A 22344-nucleotide genomic window follows, 5' to 3' on the forward strand; every position below is an offset into this window, starting at 1 on the left:
CTTATTTTAAATCATTTTTAAGTCATTTTGGAAGTTTGTTGAGGCCCCCTTGTGGGCTTCGGTCCTGGTTGAGAAACAAATATTCTAGACCAGGGGTGTCAAACTCAATTTCATCCCGGGCCACATCAGCATTACGGTTAATCTCAAAGGGCCGGTTGTATTTGAATGACTGTATGAATCTATCAACTCTTTTATTACTGTATATTGCATAATTTTCTCTGCATTTGCTTACTATAGGGAATGTGGAGTTGACGTCACGCCGTTTGGCATTATGAGTAATCCGCCATATTTGCAGGATCGCCTCCTATCCCGCTGTATTTGAGTTAGTGTGTTGGAGGTTGTTTTTGTATTTTCTGTCGAGATTTTAATAAACTTCGATATGTTTGGTCAGTACTGCTCGATTAAGAACTGCCACAGCAGGTCACACGATCGTTCAGGGAGGAAACTAAACAACGGAATACGTTTTTTCAGCTTTTATTTGGGGGAAGCCGGTGGAGGAGCTGATGAAAAGACGCCGGATCGCGTGGTTTGCCTGCCGCAATCAGGAGAAAAAACTTTTACTTTTCAAAAAAATCCCTGCATCAGCGAGAGTGTGTTTGCTGCATTTTCAGTCATTCAGTAATTTGTGATTAATAAAAGCAGAACCACTTAAATTGTCTTGTTTTTATGCTAACACTGTCAAACTAACTTGTAAATGTAAATTATGTAACGTTATTCATTCATTTCTGATCAACATAACCACAAGAGTTATAAAAATAAATCTTTAGACAATTTTGACGATTATAACAAATATTTTTTATTAAATGCAACTGCTCAAACCCACTGCTTGTGACTTTGAAATAACATAACGTTAGCTGAATATTTAGCATTTTGTTTGTTTTAATAACTTGGCCAAGAACAGAAGTGCCATCTTATGAACATGTGTTGATTCATTGCACAGAATAAAACGGATTTTTTTTTTATAGATTCATTAAGATACGTATACATTGTAAGTAAATGGCATATATCTTTTAGCTGGTTTGCCAACCGTCATAAAACTCCGAAAGAAGAATGTCATCTTACTATGAGCTTGAAGGGATTTATAGCTCTTAAACTCCTGCAAAGTGTATGCACTCAATCCAAAAACAAGGTAATAATAACAGATATGTGAGCGGAGGTAGTGCGTCTGGATCCGTAATCCAGTCATGGGCTGCTAAATCATATGGATCTGTTGTTTATTTGTCCAAATAAAGTTTTTTGGCAGTAGCACTTAGTTTCTCCTGATAGGGTCCCTTCTCTTTTTCTTTCAAACTCCTAAATTTCTTCGGTTCTTCTTCAAGTTTACATAGTTTTAGCTTAACACACCCACAATTAAATGGCATAGCGGTCGGCGGTGCCTCTAAACATGGCGCCCACGTCCCATAATGCAACACTGCGTCGACGTACATTAACAATCCCTATTGGTTTTGTTAATAACTCAATTAATACCTAGCTTTAAAAGTAGAAGCCCAGGCAAATAATGACAAAGTGTGTAGAGTACAACTATTCTACAGATTATTTTTAAAATAATTGTGGTGACAAAAACACATGTTGTATGTGAGTACAGTACACTCAAAATGTTATGTCCTTCATTGTGCAGGTCAGAAAATGAGAGGCATTTTAGATACTAATAAAGAGTTTTACCATCTCCACCACAAAATTAGGCATTTATTAAACACATCTACCCTTGCTTGTCATTTCTTGCCCTCTTTACAAAAAAGCTGTGATTTTTTTTTACCTGGCTTTGAGTGTCTGACTGTTTGACTGACGTCTCATGAGTTCATTGTTGTAGGCTACAGATCAATAGATTCAATCGTTTATTAATGAGTCAGATGGGTCATTAGTTCGCGTATTCAGCGGAAATAGACGCGTTGTAAACTAATCCCAGCTGGACATCGCGAAACATTTCTGTACACGAGTCGGAAAACATTTTCTCGCTGGATGCGCGTGAGCGGGCGCGAGGGAGGGAGAGAAAGAACGAGCAGATACTGTCCGTTTCCATATGCGGAGGTAGTATAGGCAGCGTCATCAAGCCTGGTTTATTTAAGTTAACTGACCATTACATTCGCAAGTCATACGCATATTACAACTTTTAATATAAACAAAGAATAATATTTAACTTTATAATTGTTAATATTCTGAAACAAGACAGTCCTGATGACGTATGCAGCCTGGAAATGCGAGCTCCGGAGGCTGCAGCGTTCGCATTCAGACACGCCCATTCTAGTAGTGCGCGCGTGCGGGGCACTGCTCATTCTCTCTCATGCAATCATCAACATTATCACTATAATTACATTACAAAAAGACTTTGGCGGGGCAAAAATTAGTTTTTGTGGCTGCTAAAAAAATCTATATAGGAAATAACCTGCAAAAATAAAAATTATAATAACAATAAAATAATCTGTAAACTCTCGCGGGCCACTTAATTAACATAATTTGTAAACTCTCGCGGGCCAGATGAAATGAGGGGGCGGGCCGGATTTGGCCCGCGGGCCTTGAGTTTGACACCCCTGTTCTAGACATTAAAAAAATCTGAAAATATTTAGCAAATATTTTAGCCCTTTAATTTGGGTGTTTTTAAAATGGTTTTTAATGATGAATCTGGACACAATAAAAATTTCTTCCTCTGCAACGTAAATTGGAATGATTAATTATTAAACACGCAAACAAATCAAGGCCAATCATAATGTAATATGCAAATAAATACAAGCAAGAAGACCAATTGCAATTCAGGACACACATGTGTCGTCGGTACCATATTAATCGTTAAAATAAATTACAAGAAGGTTTTTTAAAACTTTTATCCTGAATTTCTAAAATAAAATCTAAGTTTACAAAAACAACACAACAAGAAGCTAACCAAATTTCAAAACTACAACTTCACCTGCTGCAGTATTCCCAGATGAAAAATACTGTTGTATACGTTTGACTCCTACAACCATGGTAAATATTAAATAATACTACCATATTAACTAACTACACTTTATCAATTCACTAAATTCACTACAGAATACCGTGTAAATACTAAAATATATACAGTATTTCCATGTAGTTTGCCACAGTACAGCCAAAGCATGACGTAAGTTTTATTAGTTTACATTTACATTTAAAATGTTTTTCTTAATTATTTTAATTTAGTCAAACATACACGGATTTGCAGAGGCTTGTGGGACAATGACTGAAACAAATGTGACGTCCCGTTATCTGCCCACCATTCCGAGCATGATCCCGAGCCCGGGGGTGAGCGTACTAGCGCGCAGATGCGTAAGTTGTCTGGAATAACGCGGGTCACGTGACTTCCTGCGGCGACACAGAGTGGTGCTGCAGTTTCTGGTCGGGAGCGCTCGGTGCGCGGTGTGGAAATTCCGTCATGAACCGAACCACGGAGGCATTTAGCTGCACTCTAAAAACGGCACGTGAATCGCTGCGCCCAGTGTGAATGATAACCCGTCGGCGCAAACCAGTGGATTACCAGCTTCCTCGCTGGGGGATTTAAAACGAGCTCGATTCTGAGGGAGAAGTTTGCTTACTGTGTCGAGTGGAGGTGAACGGGACACCAGCAGCGAGCATGGCGGAGAGAAGTGGCCGGTTGAGCTTTCCCGGGAGCGGGGCCCTGAACAGACCCGTGCCTATGAACCTTTTCGCTACTTGGGAGATTGACGGCTCCTCTCCTAACTGCATCCCCAGGTGAGAGTCGTGCGACATCGGACCCCTGGCGGGTTGTTATTGGCGGGTAGACAGGTGCAAGGCGGCGGGGAGTGGTGCGCGTGTCAGACAGAGAAAGGGTGTGTGAAGTAGTTTGACTTTCTTTGTAGTGCACCGATCCATCGATTGGATCGATGTCAGCGTCGGATCACGGTGGCACAAATCCGACCTAGTGTTCTGCAGATTTTTACGCCTGTCAATCTCACTCACCATTAAAATTTTACAAATTTGACACGGTCGCGCTTTGATCAGTGGTACAGAGTCTTTACGTTTTGCATATGGGTGTTTATTTCACGCTGTTCTGTTGGCGCGAGGGGGGGTGTCAATTTCCTGCGACCACATACTATTTGACCATTGCAATGTCGGGTTGGATGGCACGCGAGGTTTGTTATGAATAGGTTTTGGTGGAGAGGTCCTGCATCACGGACTGGTTCAGCAGGCAGGGGCGGGCCGGTAAACCCGACGGATCTACTAAATCAATTGATCCCAACCTTTTTCACTTCAAGGCCCCCATTATTTATACCAACATCTGAAATTTAGCATAAAACACATTTTTTGGATTTATTTGTTAAAAAGTGCTTTATTTCTGTTTTTATCATAATTTAAGGTAATCTTAAAGGCCCCCTTGAGGCTTCCTAGTGGGCCCGGACCCCCTGTTGAGAGACACTGCAATAGATGCACTAGATGCAGATGTTCTGACTCAGAAAAACTCATATAGGCTCACTTATTGTCTATCATGAGTCATCAGAGAGCATAAGCCTTCCCGCTTTCTTTCTGTTTCTCTTTGTCACTATTTCTCAATTTTTTACCAGCCACAGATTTGATCAAAGCTTCCTTCCTGGAACAGAGCGGCTTCTAATAAAACAAGCTTAACAGGCATCGTAAGTGTGCTGGCATGCAGGTTGTTAGTCCTATTTAACAGTTATGATTATGATCTGGGGGTTGTGTCCGCACGTTGAGAATGACCTTCAAAGCAAGTCTAAACAAGAGCAGACGGAGAGATAAACGAGAGAGGTGTGACCCTTTAGTCGTTGTCATCCACTGAATTTTTAGTCTACCCCATACATAGTTTACAAACTGTAATTATATTATAGTTTAGTGTGTTCAAATAGTGAAATTGAGAGTAGACAGTGACACACATACGTCTGTCACAACATGAAATTATTAATGAGTCATCTGATGGTTTTCCCTTGGTGGGTGTGCAGTGGGAGTGGCCTCCTCTGGAAGTACCGTTTGATTGGCTGGCTATTTTTGTGACAGAATTATAATAATCTATTTAAAACATTCTGTGGGTTGAGATAAAAAAAGGAACCTGCAGTTTGATACACACTTGTGTTGAATGTGTGTTTAGTGTATACCTGTGCATTCCACAATCACAATTAAATTCATGATCTTTGAATGTTGCGGCCTGCGATCAGTTATTAGTTATTACTGAGATCTGATGTCATGTTGTGTTGGGTTCTTCTGCAACACAGATCTGGAATCAGTTGTATATTGTTGAGTATTTCTATAAAAGCATGATTGAACTAGGCATGGGCCGATTACCGGTTTCAAGGTATACCGAGGTTTAAAACAGTCAAGGTTTCAAAACCACTAAAATGTTCTTTGATACCGTCTTCAAGGTATGAGCTGTGTTTATACAAAATTCATTAAATCATGAAGTCATGTGATTGATTTGATGTTTACATTTAATATATATTACGAAAATATTATATATGTTTTGAAAGCATATTATAATTTAATGGCTTAATTGTACCTGGCATTTGAAAATAACACATTTTAGTGTTGCAATGGCAATACCGCAACACCGTGAAACCGTGGTATTTTTGCTAAAGGTTATCATACCGCCAGAATCTTATACCGGCCCATGCCTAGATTGAACAGCTGTAGTTTTTATCAAGCAGACACATCAGATTCACTACCAGCAAAATAGGTCACAGACACACATGCTGGCTGTCAGATGCCCACGTGGCGGTTGTGTGTGATGGAGTTTGATAGATTTAAGAGACCTTAATATTAGATCACTGTAGCTGCAGTTAATCTCACATTCAATTTAGCTGTCAGAAGTGACAGATACCAACCGATCAAGTCTCGCTGAAGTCAGTCAAGAGTCATATAAACAGGACACTAGGGCTGCAGATATTTAGAAATCACAGAGAATATCACAAAAGTGCATAACACAATGGTTTGTGATTACTGAATAATTGTAATATTTCAAAAAGTTATGTATATTCAGCTAACAACATAAAATGTATGTTTGTATTAAATATATTTTATCGCAAGTTCGTTTATTTTTTACAAAATGAAAGCTTTCCTGTTAGGGCTGCATAACAATTAATCGCGATTAATCGTTTAGCAGAATAAAAGTTTTTGTTTTCATCATATATGTTTGTGTACTGTATAATAATTATATATTCTTCTAGCCCACAGCTTGATGAATTGAGACGCAGCAAGTGACCCGCGCTGTCTAGATGAGTCAGAGGTTTTCATAAAAATAAGAACATTAAGCTCTCGTCTAGCGAATCCAATGTTCTAAATGGTTATTAAACATCTAAAATGATCTTTATCTGTACATTTCCTTAGAGGTGTATCGTCCTCATTATGTGAAATGATGATAATAAACAAATAAGACGTTAAAACGTTAGATCAGTCTACGCTACTCCCATTTCAACTAGCATGTAGCAGACTGGTCACTGCCTTACAACTACAGTACAAGAACAACGTCAATATACTTGAATAACAGTAAAACAATAATTATTCCCCAAAGAGAGAATAATCACTCTTACCTGTCGAGAAGAATTTTGCAAACTGCGCGTCTGTCTTGACACCTCTCTGTTCCTTCATTGCTCTCCAGCGTTGAAATGTTTCTCCAATAACGACTCTCTTTCTTTTGCGTCCTCCTTCGAGTTTCTTCTCTACCGTGGTGCAAATTCGAGGAGGAAAGCAGGATCGACAATGAAAACAAAAGGAAACTTAAGACGGAGTTTCACGCGCTATGCGCATGCGTCGCCTGTGTTTAGTTACTGGAGCGCGCACGTTTCTCACAAGGATCGTAATGGCAGTGATTGACAAGCCAGAGGGCCAATCGCTTATGCGATGACCGCATGAGCAATTGGCTGATGTTTTTAAGGCCCTATCTTGTGCACAGATGACGTATATTAATAATATTACTTTCATTGCAGCTAATAAATAGTCTTTTATCATTTAGTAAAGACAGTTTCAAGTAATATTGCAAAAATGTATTAAACAAACATCCTCTTTTCCACCTTTAAAGCATTCAAAACTTATAGAAAATAGACTGCAGGACTTGCTTGATGTTAAAATAATTATTACGAGAGATAAAGAGAGTCAAAAGTGATCTTCCTGACGCTGAGTTCTGAAGCGCATGCACAAAAACGCACAAGTGCGCGACCCTATATATATATAAATATATATATATATATTTTTTTTTTTTACGCGCTCGCAATATGAAACATAGAGACAGAGGTGCTATATATATATATATATATATATATATATTATACACGGTACACAAACATATATTATATAAACCAAAACTTTTATTCTGCAAACGATTAATCACGATTAATCGTTTTGCAGTCCTATTTTCTGTATCACATATCATTTATAGTATTGTTTAGCAAGTCGTTGCATTTTCTGTCAATATCGTTTAACTTTACAGCAGACAAATATACAAAGCTTAAGTCGAAAAGCTGGTTTACTTATATATGTTATTCATTTATACAGTTCTCAGTCCAGCCCATAAATATGAAGTGCAAATAGTTTTAAGTGCATGTCAAACTTTGTTTGTCTAATATGAGATTTAAATGAGGCGTTCTATATAAATGTTGACATAAGAAGTTGTTTAATGGGGTCATGTCGTGAGAAACCTCATATTTAAAATGGAAATTTATTGTTTGAAGGGAAATGTCAAACTCAGAACTGCTTCTCCTGGCCAAAAAGGCCATACATTGATACTGAGCTGCAAAAACGGCGCATTTCTGTCATGAGAAACCCAATTTTATTTGCGTCAACTGTGCCTGTTATGCTTGGCTGATATTGAGAAAGTATGATAGTATCTAATGTTAATAAACAGGTCTAATGAAAGCAGTAAAATGTGTGCCTCAAAACCTTGAGCATCTTGACAATTTATCTTGCGTGTTTTAGTGTGTAATGCAGATTTTGTAAAGATAGTGTTGATGGATGGGGGAGATATAAACCAGTTCTGGAGCTGGCGGTTAACCTGCAGCCTGTGTGTGCAAAGTGGTGTTTTTGGCAAGGAAAGAGGGCGTGTACACTAGAAGATTGGTCTTAAACTATAACTAAATTGTGCCCATTTTTGGTGCAAAAAGTAAGTCTAAGTGTACCTTAGGGAAAATTCACCACCAGAAGTTAAATTCACTATTGGCCTTTATAGTGACTCTATGCAGCTGTGTGTGTGCATGCTCGACCCCCTTATGGTGCTTTGTGTTCTCAAGTGGGCATCATTTCAATCAAACAATAGTCTCTCTCTCTCTTTCTCGCTCTCTCCCTCTCTCTCCCTTTTTCCCTGTGATTGTACAGACTGTGCTAGCTGGTCATATTTGTGTGTGTTGGTGGAGTGTGTGCTGCGTTCTCACCCTGAGGGAAGAAACAGCCTTTGTTTTAACACACCCACCGCCATTCTTACACACACACTGACAGGAGCAGAATAGACTGCTATATTGTTTATATGGAAAAGAGCTGTTTTGCTCTGGTTAGTAATGTGTTGTGTGCGTGTGCTTGATTTGGATTGATAGCAGATGCTCTGACTCTAAATGTCTTTAATACGATGCAGTAGTTTTTATTGTGCACATTTTATTGTACATATTTGTGTTGTTGCTTATACTCTCTCTGGCCCCGTTACCACCTTGTATTTAAGGCGGAGTGCACGATTTCGGGCCGATCAGCAGTAAGGTGTGTGTCTACTAAACATCATCGTTGCCTGTGTTGGGTATGTGTGGGGCGGGTCTATCAAAAGAAGGTCCAGATTCTGTTGGGGTAGGGGTGTGTTTGTTTGGGTGATTTTAAATGTTAACATTGGCTTTCAGGGATCATGGACCTTGCCTTTAAGATGCGTTCTGGTTGATCAGATCAAAATTGGACACCTGGTGTTTTAATCGGTCTCTTTTTGTCCAGTCCTGATTACTACGAGGGGATGGTCTGTGGGTGAGTCCACACAACTTTTACGCGCTCGCAATATGAAACAAAAATGAAAGAGGTGCTAAGCATTAGCTTTCCTTTATCAATGAGAGACTAAAGACCGGGCCATACAAGTTAGGTTCATGCTAGAAGTCAGGACCGATTGAAAAAATTGTGCTCCTGCTCCGTACATTACGCATTATGCGGCGATGAGAAGGTGGTCTGTTGTGGCTGCTGTAACAAATGAGCGTCTACACCACAAAAGCAATCCAGTCGAATGCGTATTTGACTACCTCTGAAAATGGACGAGCTGTAAACGAGGGGCTTTACACCTGTATTTAGTGTTGTCCCATTGTGATCCGATTGACCAACATGCTTTTTAATACCAGATGTAAACAGGGCCTTTGTTTTAGTGCTATAATTGCATCCCCCCAGGGTTTGTATCCACCTAGAAAATGCAAAAAATATCAACCTAGTTACTTAGTTTTGGTAAACCATTCTTTGCAAGCGTGTGAAAAAAAATAGGTTTGCAATTTGGCTCCCCTTGTGATGTCAGAAGGGGATAATACCGGCCCTTAATCTGCACTATCAAACCACAGCACTGCCATTTAGTGCAGAGATCAGCTCATTTGCATTTAAAATGACACACCCAAAACAGCACATTTTTGCTCACACCTACAAAGTGGCAATTTTACATGCTTTAATAAATTATCCACATGGTTTTTTGAGCTAGAACTTCACATACGTACTCAGGGGACACCAAAGATATATTTGACATGACATCTTGAAAAAGTCTTATGAAATGTCCTCTTTATTATTTTAATTATTTTAGATACATATTTTAAATCCAATTGTACCTGATTTTCTGTGAATATGACATTAACGATTTTTTCACACATCAAGGTGAAAAATCAACAATTATGATTTGTGTCATACTCGTGCAGCCCTACTTCACACACTTCATTGCATTGTTATTTGCTTACTCAGCAACTAATGTAGGCCGAAGGACAAATATGTTTGTTTTTTTCTCTGTTTGTGCTTGGTTTTTCTACTTACGGCTTCCATGATGTGGGGCAACTTTGAAGGTTATCAAAAGACACTGAGCCATGAACACACACCTATTCAAAAGCTTGTCATACAGGCCGTAACATACGTTACAAATCTCAAAGTTTTGTGCTTTAACCTGCCTGTAAGACTTTGTTTTACTGGACACCTTGAATGTCTCATCATGTTCTGCATTTAGGAATTGTGAATGGAGGAATCCTCTTTGTAGTCTGTCCAAACAATAGCTTTTTATTATCAGCAAGGACAATAGCAAAGGCATGTACGATTTTTCTGTCATTGCAGAGGCGAATGCAGGTAAAGTCAGATTTTGATGTTGGTTAGCAGAGCTGTGCTGCTGTCTGAATTTGTTAATTATTTGCATGTGACCCAAAATAAAGTCAGTTTTCCTGTTGTGTTACCATCACATCATAAGATAAGACAGTCCTTCCAGAAAAACGCAGCTTTTTTTGTGATTGTTGCGGGCAAAAATCCTTGATCTTGCGGCACGTTTTCATAAAAATGCGATGGAATATGCAGGATATTTATGTAATTTCAAGCAATGAAATTGCGGGAACTTGCAAAAATTGCGGGAACTTGCAAAGACTGCAGTTGGATGAAAAAGAGATGATTCCCCAAACCCCGTTCTCATTTAATGATGTTCACATCGCGTAATTACATCACTTCATAACGTTCCCATGGCAACAGGGGGCATGGCTGCGCTTGTGTGAAGTACATGCAACATTTTTCAACTTTCTGCTAATGTGACTTTTTACTATCAAAATGCAGGGATTGTGAAATAATGCAAGCCGCCATATTTTGCGCGGGAAAATCTACAATTTATGCTGCGAAAGTGCGGCGTATTTGAAAAAATGCGGCCCCCGCATAAATATTGTGGCTGATTATGCATGGAATCATGTGATCGCATAATCGCGTTTTTCTGAAGGGACTGAAGTAGGGCTGGGACAACGCGTCGACGTAATCGACGACGTCGACGCAAAAAATACGTCGACGCAAAATATGCGCGTCGATTCGTCAGACCCAAAAAGGCGGCGCAGTAGTAGCAACGCGAGTGGCTTCAGTCCACGCCGGTTTCACACAGCAAGGGTGAGCAGTGCCTGCGGCCGCGCGGCGTGTGGTTTTTTTCAGCGCCCATGTTAACAAGCATGCACCCCGCCGCATGAGCAGCGCGAGCTCGCGGCTCGAAACGGATATAAACGGAGGTCGGAGCCAGCTGCAAATAGAGGGGTTGCAAGTTTACAAACATTGCAGGGTGCGCGCGCAACCAAGGGGCAGAAAGACCGATTGGTGAGCTGATCTGCTACTGCAACAACCTTAATTATTGAAGCGTTCTTTAATGTTTGTACATAAATAAGACTTGATTTTAGTTGTATCTGTTTTTCTGTCTTTATTTTTGCAGTGTTACTGTGATACATGTATGAATTATAATTTTATAATTATAATGCTAGTAACGTAATAGTCGCATCTACTGGTATGTTAACATCAGGCACCCAGCACTGACTCTGTTGGTACTATTTTCCACGCAAAAATTCCTTGGCATTTTGACTTACAGACACCGCTACTAGCATACAACACAATGCACGTCTCTTCTTTCTGCCCCTCGGTTGCGCGCGCAACCAGTTAGTGACGTCGCCGTGCAACCCGTCTATACTTGGGCGGCTCTGTAGCAACAGTGCTGCAATCGTTTCTGCGTGGTTCTGCTGCGCTGCTCACGCTCAATTAAAGTGAAAGTGCTTTGTTTATGGTTTAAATGCTCGTGGATTTACGCGAAAAAGTGTCATTTTACCATAAAATCATGAATGTGATGCCAAGTGTGTTTTAAACAGTCATTTGAGCAATTTAACAGAAAGCAATGAAATATGTCACTGTTGCCAGAAGACTGCGCTTTCATTCACTCTCTGTCCAGCAGTAAATGAGTCCTAATCTATCTTAACAAACTTAAGAGAAAGAGATTTAATAATATATGTGCTTCTTAAGTCTATAATAAGTCTATCTTAAGTTATATCTGTCATTAAATGGACTAGAACAGCACGAAAACAATGTGGATTAAACAAATCTAGTTATAAAAATTACACAGACCATCAAAAGGCACATTGAAGAGGTTTTGCTCATAAATGCATGTAAAATAAAGTAATTTGAACTTGAGATTTTTATACGGTTACTTAACTGCACAGTATGTACAGTACAAATGCTTTATTGAATGCTACCTCTGTCTAAGAATGCATTATTTTGCACTTGTATAGTCTTTTTTTATTTTGAAATTTTAAGAGCAATAAAGATATATTGAAATGTTAACATTCAGATATGTAAATCAACATGTATAACTTGCTATCAGTTAATTAATGGGGAGATAATCGAGAATCGAATCGAATCGAAGTCGAATCGGACTGACAAAATGAATCGTTAGATTAATCGATGCATCGAAAAAATAATCGCTAGATTAATCGTTAAAAAAATAATCGTTTATCCCAGCCCTAGACTGAAGCATTAACTAAATACAATAAAGGTTCATAATTTTTTTTTGTCAGGCTGTATGGTTTAATAAAGAACCTTTAACATCCACAGATTTCTGTCGGTTGCATAAACGCTTCTTTGTAGTGGAAAAGGTTTCATAGTTTGTTTAAAAAAATCTACATTCGCATTGATTATAATCACCTTTTTATATGTTACAACCTCCACTGTTATGGAAGTAGTCGGACACAAATTTCTACTTGCGTAACCTAACCTATAGATCATTCATGTGCATTGTGCAACATAGTTTCAATTTACTAATCCATGTTGCCTACATTTGCGTTGACGTGTATGCTTTGAAGTATTTTTATTTCTTGACTACTGAAGAGTGATCACAACTTCTGCTTGCTACATCACTGCGAGGTCCAAAGATTCAGAAGATTCCAGATCAAACTGGCATCTGAGCACACCCCAGCAAACAGATGCCTCGCACCCTGGGGACTCCTAGGGTCTACACATCAGAGACAGAAATAGCTGGTTTATTGACTGTAACCTGCTCTTTTCCTAAAGCCCCTGTGTGTGCCAGCAGCAGTAGGTCTTTGAATTATGGTTATCAAGAATGTAAAACCAGCATCTGCATTCAGATCAAATGTGCGTGATCACATGGCAACAGGGGCCGTCGGCTTTCCCTTTTTTCTTAAATAGCACAGCAAACCTAAAAATCCCTTGCACTAGACAGGTACAAGTGTGTCTTTTTGTTAAAGGGATAGTTCAACTAAAAATGAAATTATGTCGTCATTTTTTCACCCTCACCCTACACACCAATTTCTTTGTTTGGCTGAACACAAAAGAAGATATTTTTGTAACCAAACTATTTTTGAGCACCATTGACTTCCATAGTTGTATTTTTCCTACTATGAAAGTCAATGTTGCTTCTGTTTTCAACCTGATTACAAATATTTTTCTTTGTGTTCAGCAGAAACAATACATTAAAGCAACACTATGTAGTTTCCATGTAAAAATGACTTACAGTTCCCCCATGTGGTTGAAAAGTGCAACAGTGCCTGGTATCAGAAACTCTTCTGCAGGCAGGGGGAGGGGCGGGGCTGTGTGCTCTACCCTCCACCGCCACTTTCAGAGTGTGCTTGTAGCAGCTAGGAGGCTGCTCAGGTTGCAGCAACAGTACAATTTGTCAAGTTAAAAGTTGTTCTATCACTGAAATAATTTTAGAGACATTATTCAAAGGTAAAAAAACTACATAGTGTTGCTTTAACACAGGGCTGTAACAACGTAAGATTAAATGATAACATAATTTAAATTTTTTGGTGAACTATCCCTTTAAGACAGGAGGTAACACACTGTATTAGTGCTGCACCGATGTATCGGCCGCAAATATTTATCGGCCGATTTTTGATGGATTTGAAACCATCGGCATATCAGCAATAGCACGATAAAGGCCGATACCGATTGTTTATTAATTAACTGCATAAAGAAATCCATTATATGTAAAAAATTAGTTAATGTCGTTAATAAAATAAATGCTGAATAGCAAAAACCAACTTTGAAGTTTGTCATGCTATCTTATTATTTTTTTTTAGCTTAATTTGTGCCTCTATTATTATGTTGGTCAGTTGAATGTTAATTAGATCCAATCCATGTTCAGTTAAAAATAATTTGATGCAGAAATAAACTAGCTAATAGACCAACTGTATAGTATTGTATAAAAGTGTTTTATATCGGTATCGGACAGAAGTTGTCTGTTTAAATCGGTATCGGCCCAAAAAATCCTATCGGTGCATCCCTACACTGTATCTGTGTATGATATTGATGATTTAAATATATAGCATGCACAGATTTCGGTTCACAATTTTGAAGTTAAGCTGCACTGTTTTCTGTTCTGCTTTTTGTCATCATTACTTTTTTCTCTTCTGTAAAGCATGGGAATGTTTGTGTCGGGGAGTATGAAGTATTTGCCCTTAAGGCAAAGTTATACTTTACAGCATATATTCAAGTGCAAAACCACCCCAAATGCAAAGATGTGGACAGGTGAACACAGGTGCAGAGTAACCAAATGTACTTCATTGCATTATAGAAGATAGTCTTCAGCCAAATCCTAGTTTTGATATCGATTTACAATTTCAAACTTAACAAACTTGTTTTAATGATTTTAAAATAACAATGCTTGGTTTGATATCTTATTTAATAAATTTTTTTTTTTTTGTACAACATTCAAGCACACAATTATAAAAAAAGGGATTTTGGCAGTAGATGCAACCCAATGCTTGTGATTATGACTCTCATTTGTATGTTTATTTGGTAATCCAATAAGAAAGTAAAAAATGTAGGTCACTGTTTTTTGGAAAGAAAGAGATCGTGTGAATGTTTTTAGCATGCGTAAGTCAGTTTATGGATATTTACACTCACAACCGTGACTAATGAGTCAAATTGGGTAGGCCAAGTATATGCAGATGAATTTCTGCTTGTACTCCAGTCCAGTGAAATACAGAGGGATACTTTGCATCGATTTATTTCCTCCTATCTGTATTAAAGGCTCAGGATAACTGGATCTTTTCTATCTGTCTATGTTAAGAGGATTAGGGAGAGTTTGTTCGGTCTGTCATGTGTAGGTCAAGGATTCCTGTAATCTGACCAATGCAAAATGAATTCAAATCTACTGTAATTAATCTACAAAAGAATCTAATCTAATAAATTGTTGCTGTTCATATTAATCTCTTGCACACATGCACAATTTTTGCATGCACAGTTTTTGCATCAGTTTAACAGTGTAGATCATCTTGACCGTCTGCTACATTCCTGTAGTTCTTGGATTCTTAAACACATTATTCAAATAAATAGGATAAGTGGTAAAATAGGATAAGTGGTAATGTCAAGTGTGTGCAATTTTCTTGGCAGGTCTATTACTACCAAAATCTTGGTCCAGCTATTTTACATATTTTCTAAATAAATACTAAATTATTACTTAACAATAACATTACTTTTATTATTTATTTGCATTGTGAATGTGCTTTTATTTTAATGGCTGACATAAACTGTACTTTTGATTTTGAACATGTTCCCAAGGGAATTGTGTGTGAATTATGGTTTTATACTATAAAGATGTCAACATGGTCAGTGTTTTTCCCTACATTTTTCCTAAATCCTTTAACTTTTGTAGGGTTCATTATTTCCAAAGAATTTTTTTTTAGGTCTGAGACTTTAAAACTGCCTGTACTCAGCAAGACATGTGGTATTAATATAGTAATGTGTACTTGTAGACTGTGTGTGTGTGTGTGGGACACGGAGTTAATTATAATATACTGACCTTATTAGAAGAAGTATATTAGAAGAAAAATCTGTGTATGTTCTTTGCCTTCAGAAGTGAATGTAGGTCAGCTCTCTAGGGTTTTACTTGCATTCAGACTCGTAGCCAATATTTGAAACGCATCATTTTGATGAGATCACACACACACACACATGGTTCCAGCATGGGAAAGGTCCTTTAAAACCTCACCTACTCTGGAAGGCACACAAACACGTGTTTTATATTAAGGTGTAGCTTGTTTTTCTGTGCCATTTGCATCAATAACTGCCATTGGTAAAACTGTTTTGTCAAACAAGTTAAAAAGTCTTCCCATCCACCTAAATGAGTTTATGATTTATTTCGGGGCCACTTAGTTGTCACGTGTTTTCTAATGTGATATACATTGATGTGAGTGCTGCAGATATTTCAGGATTAAAGGCCTAAATCTGCATTCAGTGTCTCTGTTAGGGTTATTAAATGATGTTGTAAGCTCATATAATACCTAATGCACCACTTAAAGGGATTGTTCAACCAAAAATTTAATTGACTTACCTAGGGGTGGGCGATATGGGGGGAATATCATATCACGATTGGTTTATGCAAAATTCACGATTTTGTCACAGTTCTTTTTCATGTTGTTTTTTTTATTTTTACCATCACTGAGCCTTATTACAACTAGGGGTGGCACGGTTCACAAAACCCTCGGTTCGGTTCGTATCACGGTTCTATGGTCACGGTTCTCGGTTCAGTACGGTTCTTGTTGTTATTTTTTCTTTAAATTTTTAACACTCCAGAAATGTATTATCTTATTAATGTATTAATTATCCATAATTTAGGATACAGTATTAAAAAAAAAAGTTATATCATGTAATCATGCACAAACTGAATTTGACTTTAAGCACATTATTGGGACCATCCCTGAGGAAAGCCAGGTGAGATTTTGAAACCGCAAGAGGGAAGACATTGATGATTTCAACATGCTTTTCATTTATTTGGCAAAAAAGAGAATGTGTATTGCCATCTACATAAACTTTACGTGCATTTTTAGCACACAAAGATAACTTGCATTTATTAAAATGCCAACTTCAGTTTAGCTCTTAGATTTATCACTGAGAGGCTGCTTTACTGAGAGTATATGTGGACGAGAGAGAAACATAACCTTTACACTTGTAATATTTAAATCCGTCTCTTTTGTCCACTTTTGACCACTTCTGTCCTGATTACTTTGAGGGGCAATTTATGAAATAAGATCGCGCAACTTTCACACGCTAGCAAAATGAAACTACGCGGAAATCAGCCGCTTTAATTTTATCAATGAAAGGCTAAAAATAGCGCTAAAGACGTAAAACAGTACCTCAGATTTGATAAATGGTCGGAGAGAAGGCGGTCTCCTGTGGCTGTTCCAGCACATTCAACCCATAGACTGCAGTTCAATCTATTGTTTTATTTCCGCTGTCATCATAGGTAACATGAAATAAAAATATGTTTCCACACACCAAACTTATACGACGCTGGCGCATCCTCCAACTGCGGGCAGACTTCCTTTTCTCTCCCACTTGCCATTTCTATACGTAACATAACCTGCAGTACTTATACTCCAAACCAGTCACCTCTTCTTTCGCGCGAAAGGGAAACACGCTATCTGAGGTCACATACAGGGCATGAGACTACATTGCGCATGCCATGAACCGTTGAACCGTGCGGTACACACGCGCTCCGAACCGAGACAAGCGAACCGAACGGTTCGGATTTTTTTCATGGACCGTGCCACCCCTAAGCCATACTAATGACCCCATTTAAAAATGCAGTCCTACAAGGTAACAAATATATGCACGGAAAGTGCATGGACAGTACGCATGCACAAGAAAATATTGAGACCGGACACTCTACAAACAATTACACAAAAGAAATGGACAGCATTTGCACAAACACTATCGTTTTCTCTTCTTTTATTTTCACTTCTTCTTTTATTTTAAGAAAGCTGTGGAGCATTTTCGGCACCATAATGTTTGATTCCAGTTTTTTGTTTTCTTGATGTTTGTTCTAAACTTTGTTTGCAATGGTGGACCGGTTACTTTTCTTCACTTATCCTACATTTTTTAACGTACTGTAAATGTTGCAAATCAGTAATGCCTGATGGCCTGGTAGAGAAATCATTTGAATAAGAAATCATTTGTATTGCGTACGTGTCGGAGCATTGCCATCTGCAGTATACTTTGAATGCGCCGCGCGTGCGAGCCGAACACAGACGCGGAAACAAGGTAAACGCGGCCCTTACCTCGCCTTATAACACGGCTCTCTGGAATGCTTGATTCTGATTGGTCAGTTGAGACATTTGCAGGTTCGTTCTTTTCAAATAATAACCGCTCCAAAATTATAACGCATAGCCGGTACTACTTTTACGAGTAAAATCGCTCCGCGCCAATAAAGATCAATAAAGATTACTGTTTGGCGCCATCTTGTGACAAACACTGGACAACCACGACAAGACACAGACAGCTTACTGAGACTGAACTTGACAAAATAGAGCATGACAGCTACGAAGCCAACACACAAAAAAATACAGAATGGGCATTAAAACTTCTCAAAGACTGGCTAAAAGAGAAAAAATGGAGACAGACAAGTATGAAGCAGAGGATCTTAATAAGGTATTACGATCATTTTATGCATCTGTGCAAAGTTTCGCAGAAGGATAAAAATGTTCATTTAAAACAAATATGCCAATAAAATGTTTCAAATTCATATTCATGTCCGTTTTTTTTCTTATGTCCGCTTCGCGTCGGGTCCTGATCACACTGTCGGGGCTTATTTCCCGATAACTACCGGCTGCCTCTACATTATCCCTTACTTCATGTAGTGCGCCCCTTGTCGCGTACTTGATTGAAGGCACGAATACAACGATGTTCCTGAAAAAGTGGATTGTGGAGACATTTTAATCGTTCACAATGAAATATCATCATATCACACACCCCTAGACTTACCCTCACGTTGTTCCAAATTTGTATAAATTTCTTTGTTCTGCTGAAGAATTTTGAAGAATGTTTATAACCAGGCAGATCTGGGGCACCATTGACTTCCATAGTAGAAAAAAATATTACCATGGAAGTGAATGGTGCCCCAGAGCTATTTTTATTTAAAGCATTTTTCAAAATATCTTCATATGTGTTCAGCAGAAATAAGAAATGTATACAGTTTTGAAACAATGTGAGGGTGAGTAAATGATCAAAGAATTTTCCATTTTTGCTAAACTATCCCTTTAATGCCAGCATTCTGTCCGGGTAGTAATCCAAGCACCATTCAACCCCTTAGCATTCACCTTTTAGCATAACAGAGAGTACTGGCATAACTGTGTGTACGTATGTAACTTGAGTCAGGAATGATGGGAAAAGTTTGCTAATGAGAAATTGATAAAATTGACTTTGGTTTAATATCCTTTGTGCTTCCAAAGGCTCGAAGGAGATGCACACGGTGTCCGTAGCAAAGCGTGTGTAATGGAGCTGTGATTGAGTTATGCCAGTGAGTGAAATGAGACTGAAATGTTTATCTTTAACTTCTTAGAAAAAGAGTATGTCTCTATTTTTGCGTAATAGCTTATTTAAGACTGTTATGTAGGCTATTTATAAGAGGTTATAAGTTGTTATTCGAGGGGTTTGATTGACACGTATGTGTGTGTGTGTGTTGTGAGAGACACATCTTTCTCATACACACCTCACACCACAGCAGCTGAAATAATGAGGCTTTGTACTGAAAAAAAACAGAATAGAAACGTTGTGTGTGGATATTGTTTTTTGTAGTGTATTCTCGTGGTTTGTGGGTTTTCTTGCATTGTGGGAACCCAACCTGGGGAGCCAGAAGTCCCTGGAAAATAATGTGTTTTTAAACCATAAACCAAGCAAACACATTGTATTATACCAAATTCCCCAAATATAACTCTGTTTGGTTGAAAGAAGAATGTCATATACACAAATAAATGAAGGGTAATGTTACTTCTATTATGTATGAATTATTAATCATAATTAGGCACATAAACCTTGTTCCCAATACCTTGTGATTGTGAAACAGTATTGTGTAATGTGTATGTATTGTGAAACAATATTTTTCTGACTGATTTTCACTGAGGAATTTTCAAAGGAGGATTTCTGTGGCCATCAACTGCAGTCACAGCAACAAATCATTAAAGTGCCATATAACCAGCTTTTAACCAAAATTTGTGTGTTTCAGATTAAAAATGTTGTGTGCTTGTGTGTAAAGTCTACTGAGACCAACAGTGTGTGTTCCTTTGTTGTGGTCAGAGTTTGCATGCTGATCCCTCAGCGGAGAAGAATGGCTTTTGTTTGTGTGTATGCGTGTCAAAAAGAGAATGATGTGTGAACAATACCAGCCTTTAGATCACTGAGAGAGCGCAGAGTGATTGTACCACACACACACGCACACACACACACACACACACACACACACACACACACACACACACACACACACACACACACTGTCTCTTCCTTGTCTTCTGAGTACCTGCTATGTGATTTGAATATATAAAGCATTTCTCATGAATATTTTATTAGGTGGATGTGAGTGATCTTTTTGCATTTGGTTGTGTCTCTGTGATGCCTGGGGCCTTTTGGGGCCTCTCTGGTCCCCTGATCACTTCCCACTGCCACATTCCTAACAATACGGCTTTTTCCCTGCATTTCTAAAATTCCCTGCTTCTTTCTGAAAACCCCCCCTTCAAAGTCTGTGCTTAAAGTGATAGTTCACCAAAAAAATATTATTCTGCGATCATTTACTCACATTCATGTTGTTCTAAATCTGTATGGACTTCTTTCTTCTGTTAAACAAAAAACAAGCCATTAGTTTGGTTGCGCGTCGGTTTTCATTTATACTTTTGTGTCGTCGTTCACGTCGATGAGCAAACACACGTGACCACAGTAGCAGCGCAACCGTCAGTGAAGCAAGTTTAACACACAAGCGAAGAAGAAACAGCAGCTTGTTGTGTATGTATTGAGATGACCAGCAGTGATGGAAGTAAATAAACAGCGACTAATGTTGCAGTTTGAGTTAAAGGAACAGTCCACTTTTTTTGAAAATATGCTCATTTTCCAGCTCGCCTAGAGTTAAACATTTGATTCTTATCGTTTTGCAGTCACCACTGCAAAAGAGAACAATGTAATTTTTGTCGAGATATAGATCTTAAATGTGTACATTCTCCTGTTTTAAATTTGCACAATAAATCATCTTATAGCTACAGACATTGTAGGTCTCTGACTAAAAACTGATAATACGCAATAGCAAAAGAAATTTGTATTATTAAATTACAAACAAAGATTTTGGATAGCTAGGTTTGCTTGTATGTCTGGTGCGAAATGAGTGTGGTAGGGGGCCCAGCCTCACATTCCTTCATATGGCCCAAAATTGCTAGTAGCGCCCTTGCTGTCAACTGTGTGGTAACCATAATTTATCAAAATATCTTCTTTTGTGTCAACAAAACTGTCCCTTTAAAATCAAAAGTCTGCCATTTTCCAACCATCCTGTTTTTAATGCTGGGTTCACACCAAACGCGATTAGAACGCCAAATTCGAGTCGCGTCTAGTTTGCCATTTGAACATTTTGAATGCATTTGCGGATCTAAAGCGAAATAGACGCGAGTAAAAAGCAAGCTTTTAAAGCGAAATTGACACGTGTCTGAGGAAAAATCCGCTTCTTGTGGGAGGGGCAAGGAGTGACTCCAGGCGGGTCTGCCACCACAGCAGTAAGCTAGCTTCTGATTGGTTTACGTGGCACAAATTGACACCAAAGTAAAAAAATTTCAACTTGGGTGTCAGATGGCAATTCACGTCATTTGCTCCATTCACGCAAACTGGACACGGGCTGCCGCGCTAAACGCCTCATTCGTGCGTAAACACGTCTTTACTTAACATTGGAAAAATTTGCGCCAGACACCCTCTATTCGCGTTTGGGGTGACTCAGCATAAACCATGATTTTCTGTCTTCCGAAGACCATAAAATAGATGTTTGGCTAAATATTTATGCCGTTCTATTACATACAATGGAAGTGGATGGTGATGACTGACAGTCAAGCTCCAGAAATGACAAACCAAAACACCATAAAAGTACAATAACAGTAATCTTTTCCTCTTTAAAACCTGTATTATAGATTTAAAAGAGATGACAGATGAAACATAAGTCATGTGAACTTTTATAATGCTTTTAACTTTGTTATTGGACCTTGAAAGCCCATGGTTATCACCATTTACTTAAATTTTATGGAAAAAGCATCATCATCGGCTAAACCTTTCCTTTTGTTTCACAGAAAAGGAAAATAAAGGTTTAGGATGACATGAGGGTTAGTAAATGTTGACAGAATGGTCATTTTTTCCAGTCAACAGCAGCGAGGTGTCACAAAGAGATTATCTAGATTGACATTAATTATGTTTAAAGCGGCTTCGAACTAAAGGTGTGTTTGTTTATTTGGAAAGGGTGCGTGAAAGCACATTGAAGGGTTTTAGTAAAATGAGGTCAGTTTTTGCTGTTTGGGAAATAGTTTGTGTACACGTTTCGAAACTCTCTGTAACCCTACGAGTCCCAGCTGTGTTCTGGACTCATCAGTTCCAGCTGGTTGGTCCTGTATTTCAGTGGTTCTCAAACGC

At 38.5% G+C, this 22344-nt stretch overlaps 1 protein-coding gene across 3 annotated transcripts in view; it reads left to right on the forward strand.

Annotated features, from left to right (window-relative positions):
• Positions 1 to 3274: 3274 nt before the first annotated feature.
• The window catches only part of pacs2 (phosphofurin acidic cluster sorting protein 2), a 46683-nt gene continuing 27613 nt past the window's right edge, over positions 3275 to 22344 (forward strand). For 2 of the 3 annotated variants that reach the window (XM_065296354.2, XM_073812822.1), the window contains exon 1: positions 3275 to 3705. In XM_065296354.2, coding sequence (XP_065152426.1) covers positions 3587 to 3705 — 119 coding nt within the window. In that variant the 5' untranslated portion in view covers positions 3275 to 3586. The remainder of the gene's footprint in view (positions 3706 to 22344) is intronic. The other variant, XM_065296355.2, reaches the window with a different exon arrangement.

This window comes from Paramisgurnus dabryanus, chromosome 20, assembly GCF_030506205.2.
Source record: "Paramisgurnus dabryanus chromosome 20, PD_genome_1.1, whole genome shotgun sequence".
In the NCBI taxonomy this organism is placed as follows: domain Eukaryota; kingdom Metazoa; phylum Chordata; class Actinopteri; order Cypriniformes; family Cobitidae; genus Paramisgurnus; species Paramisgurnus dabryanus.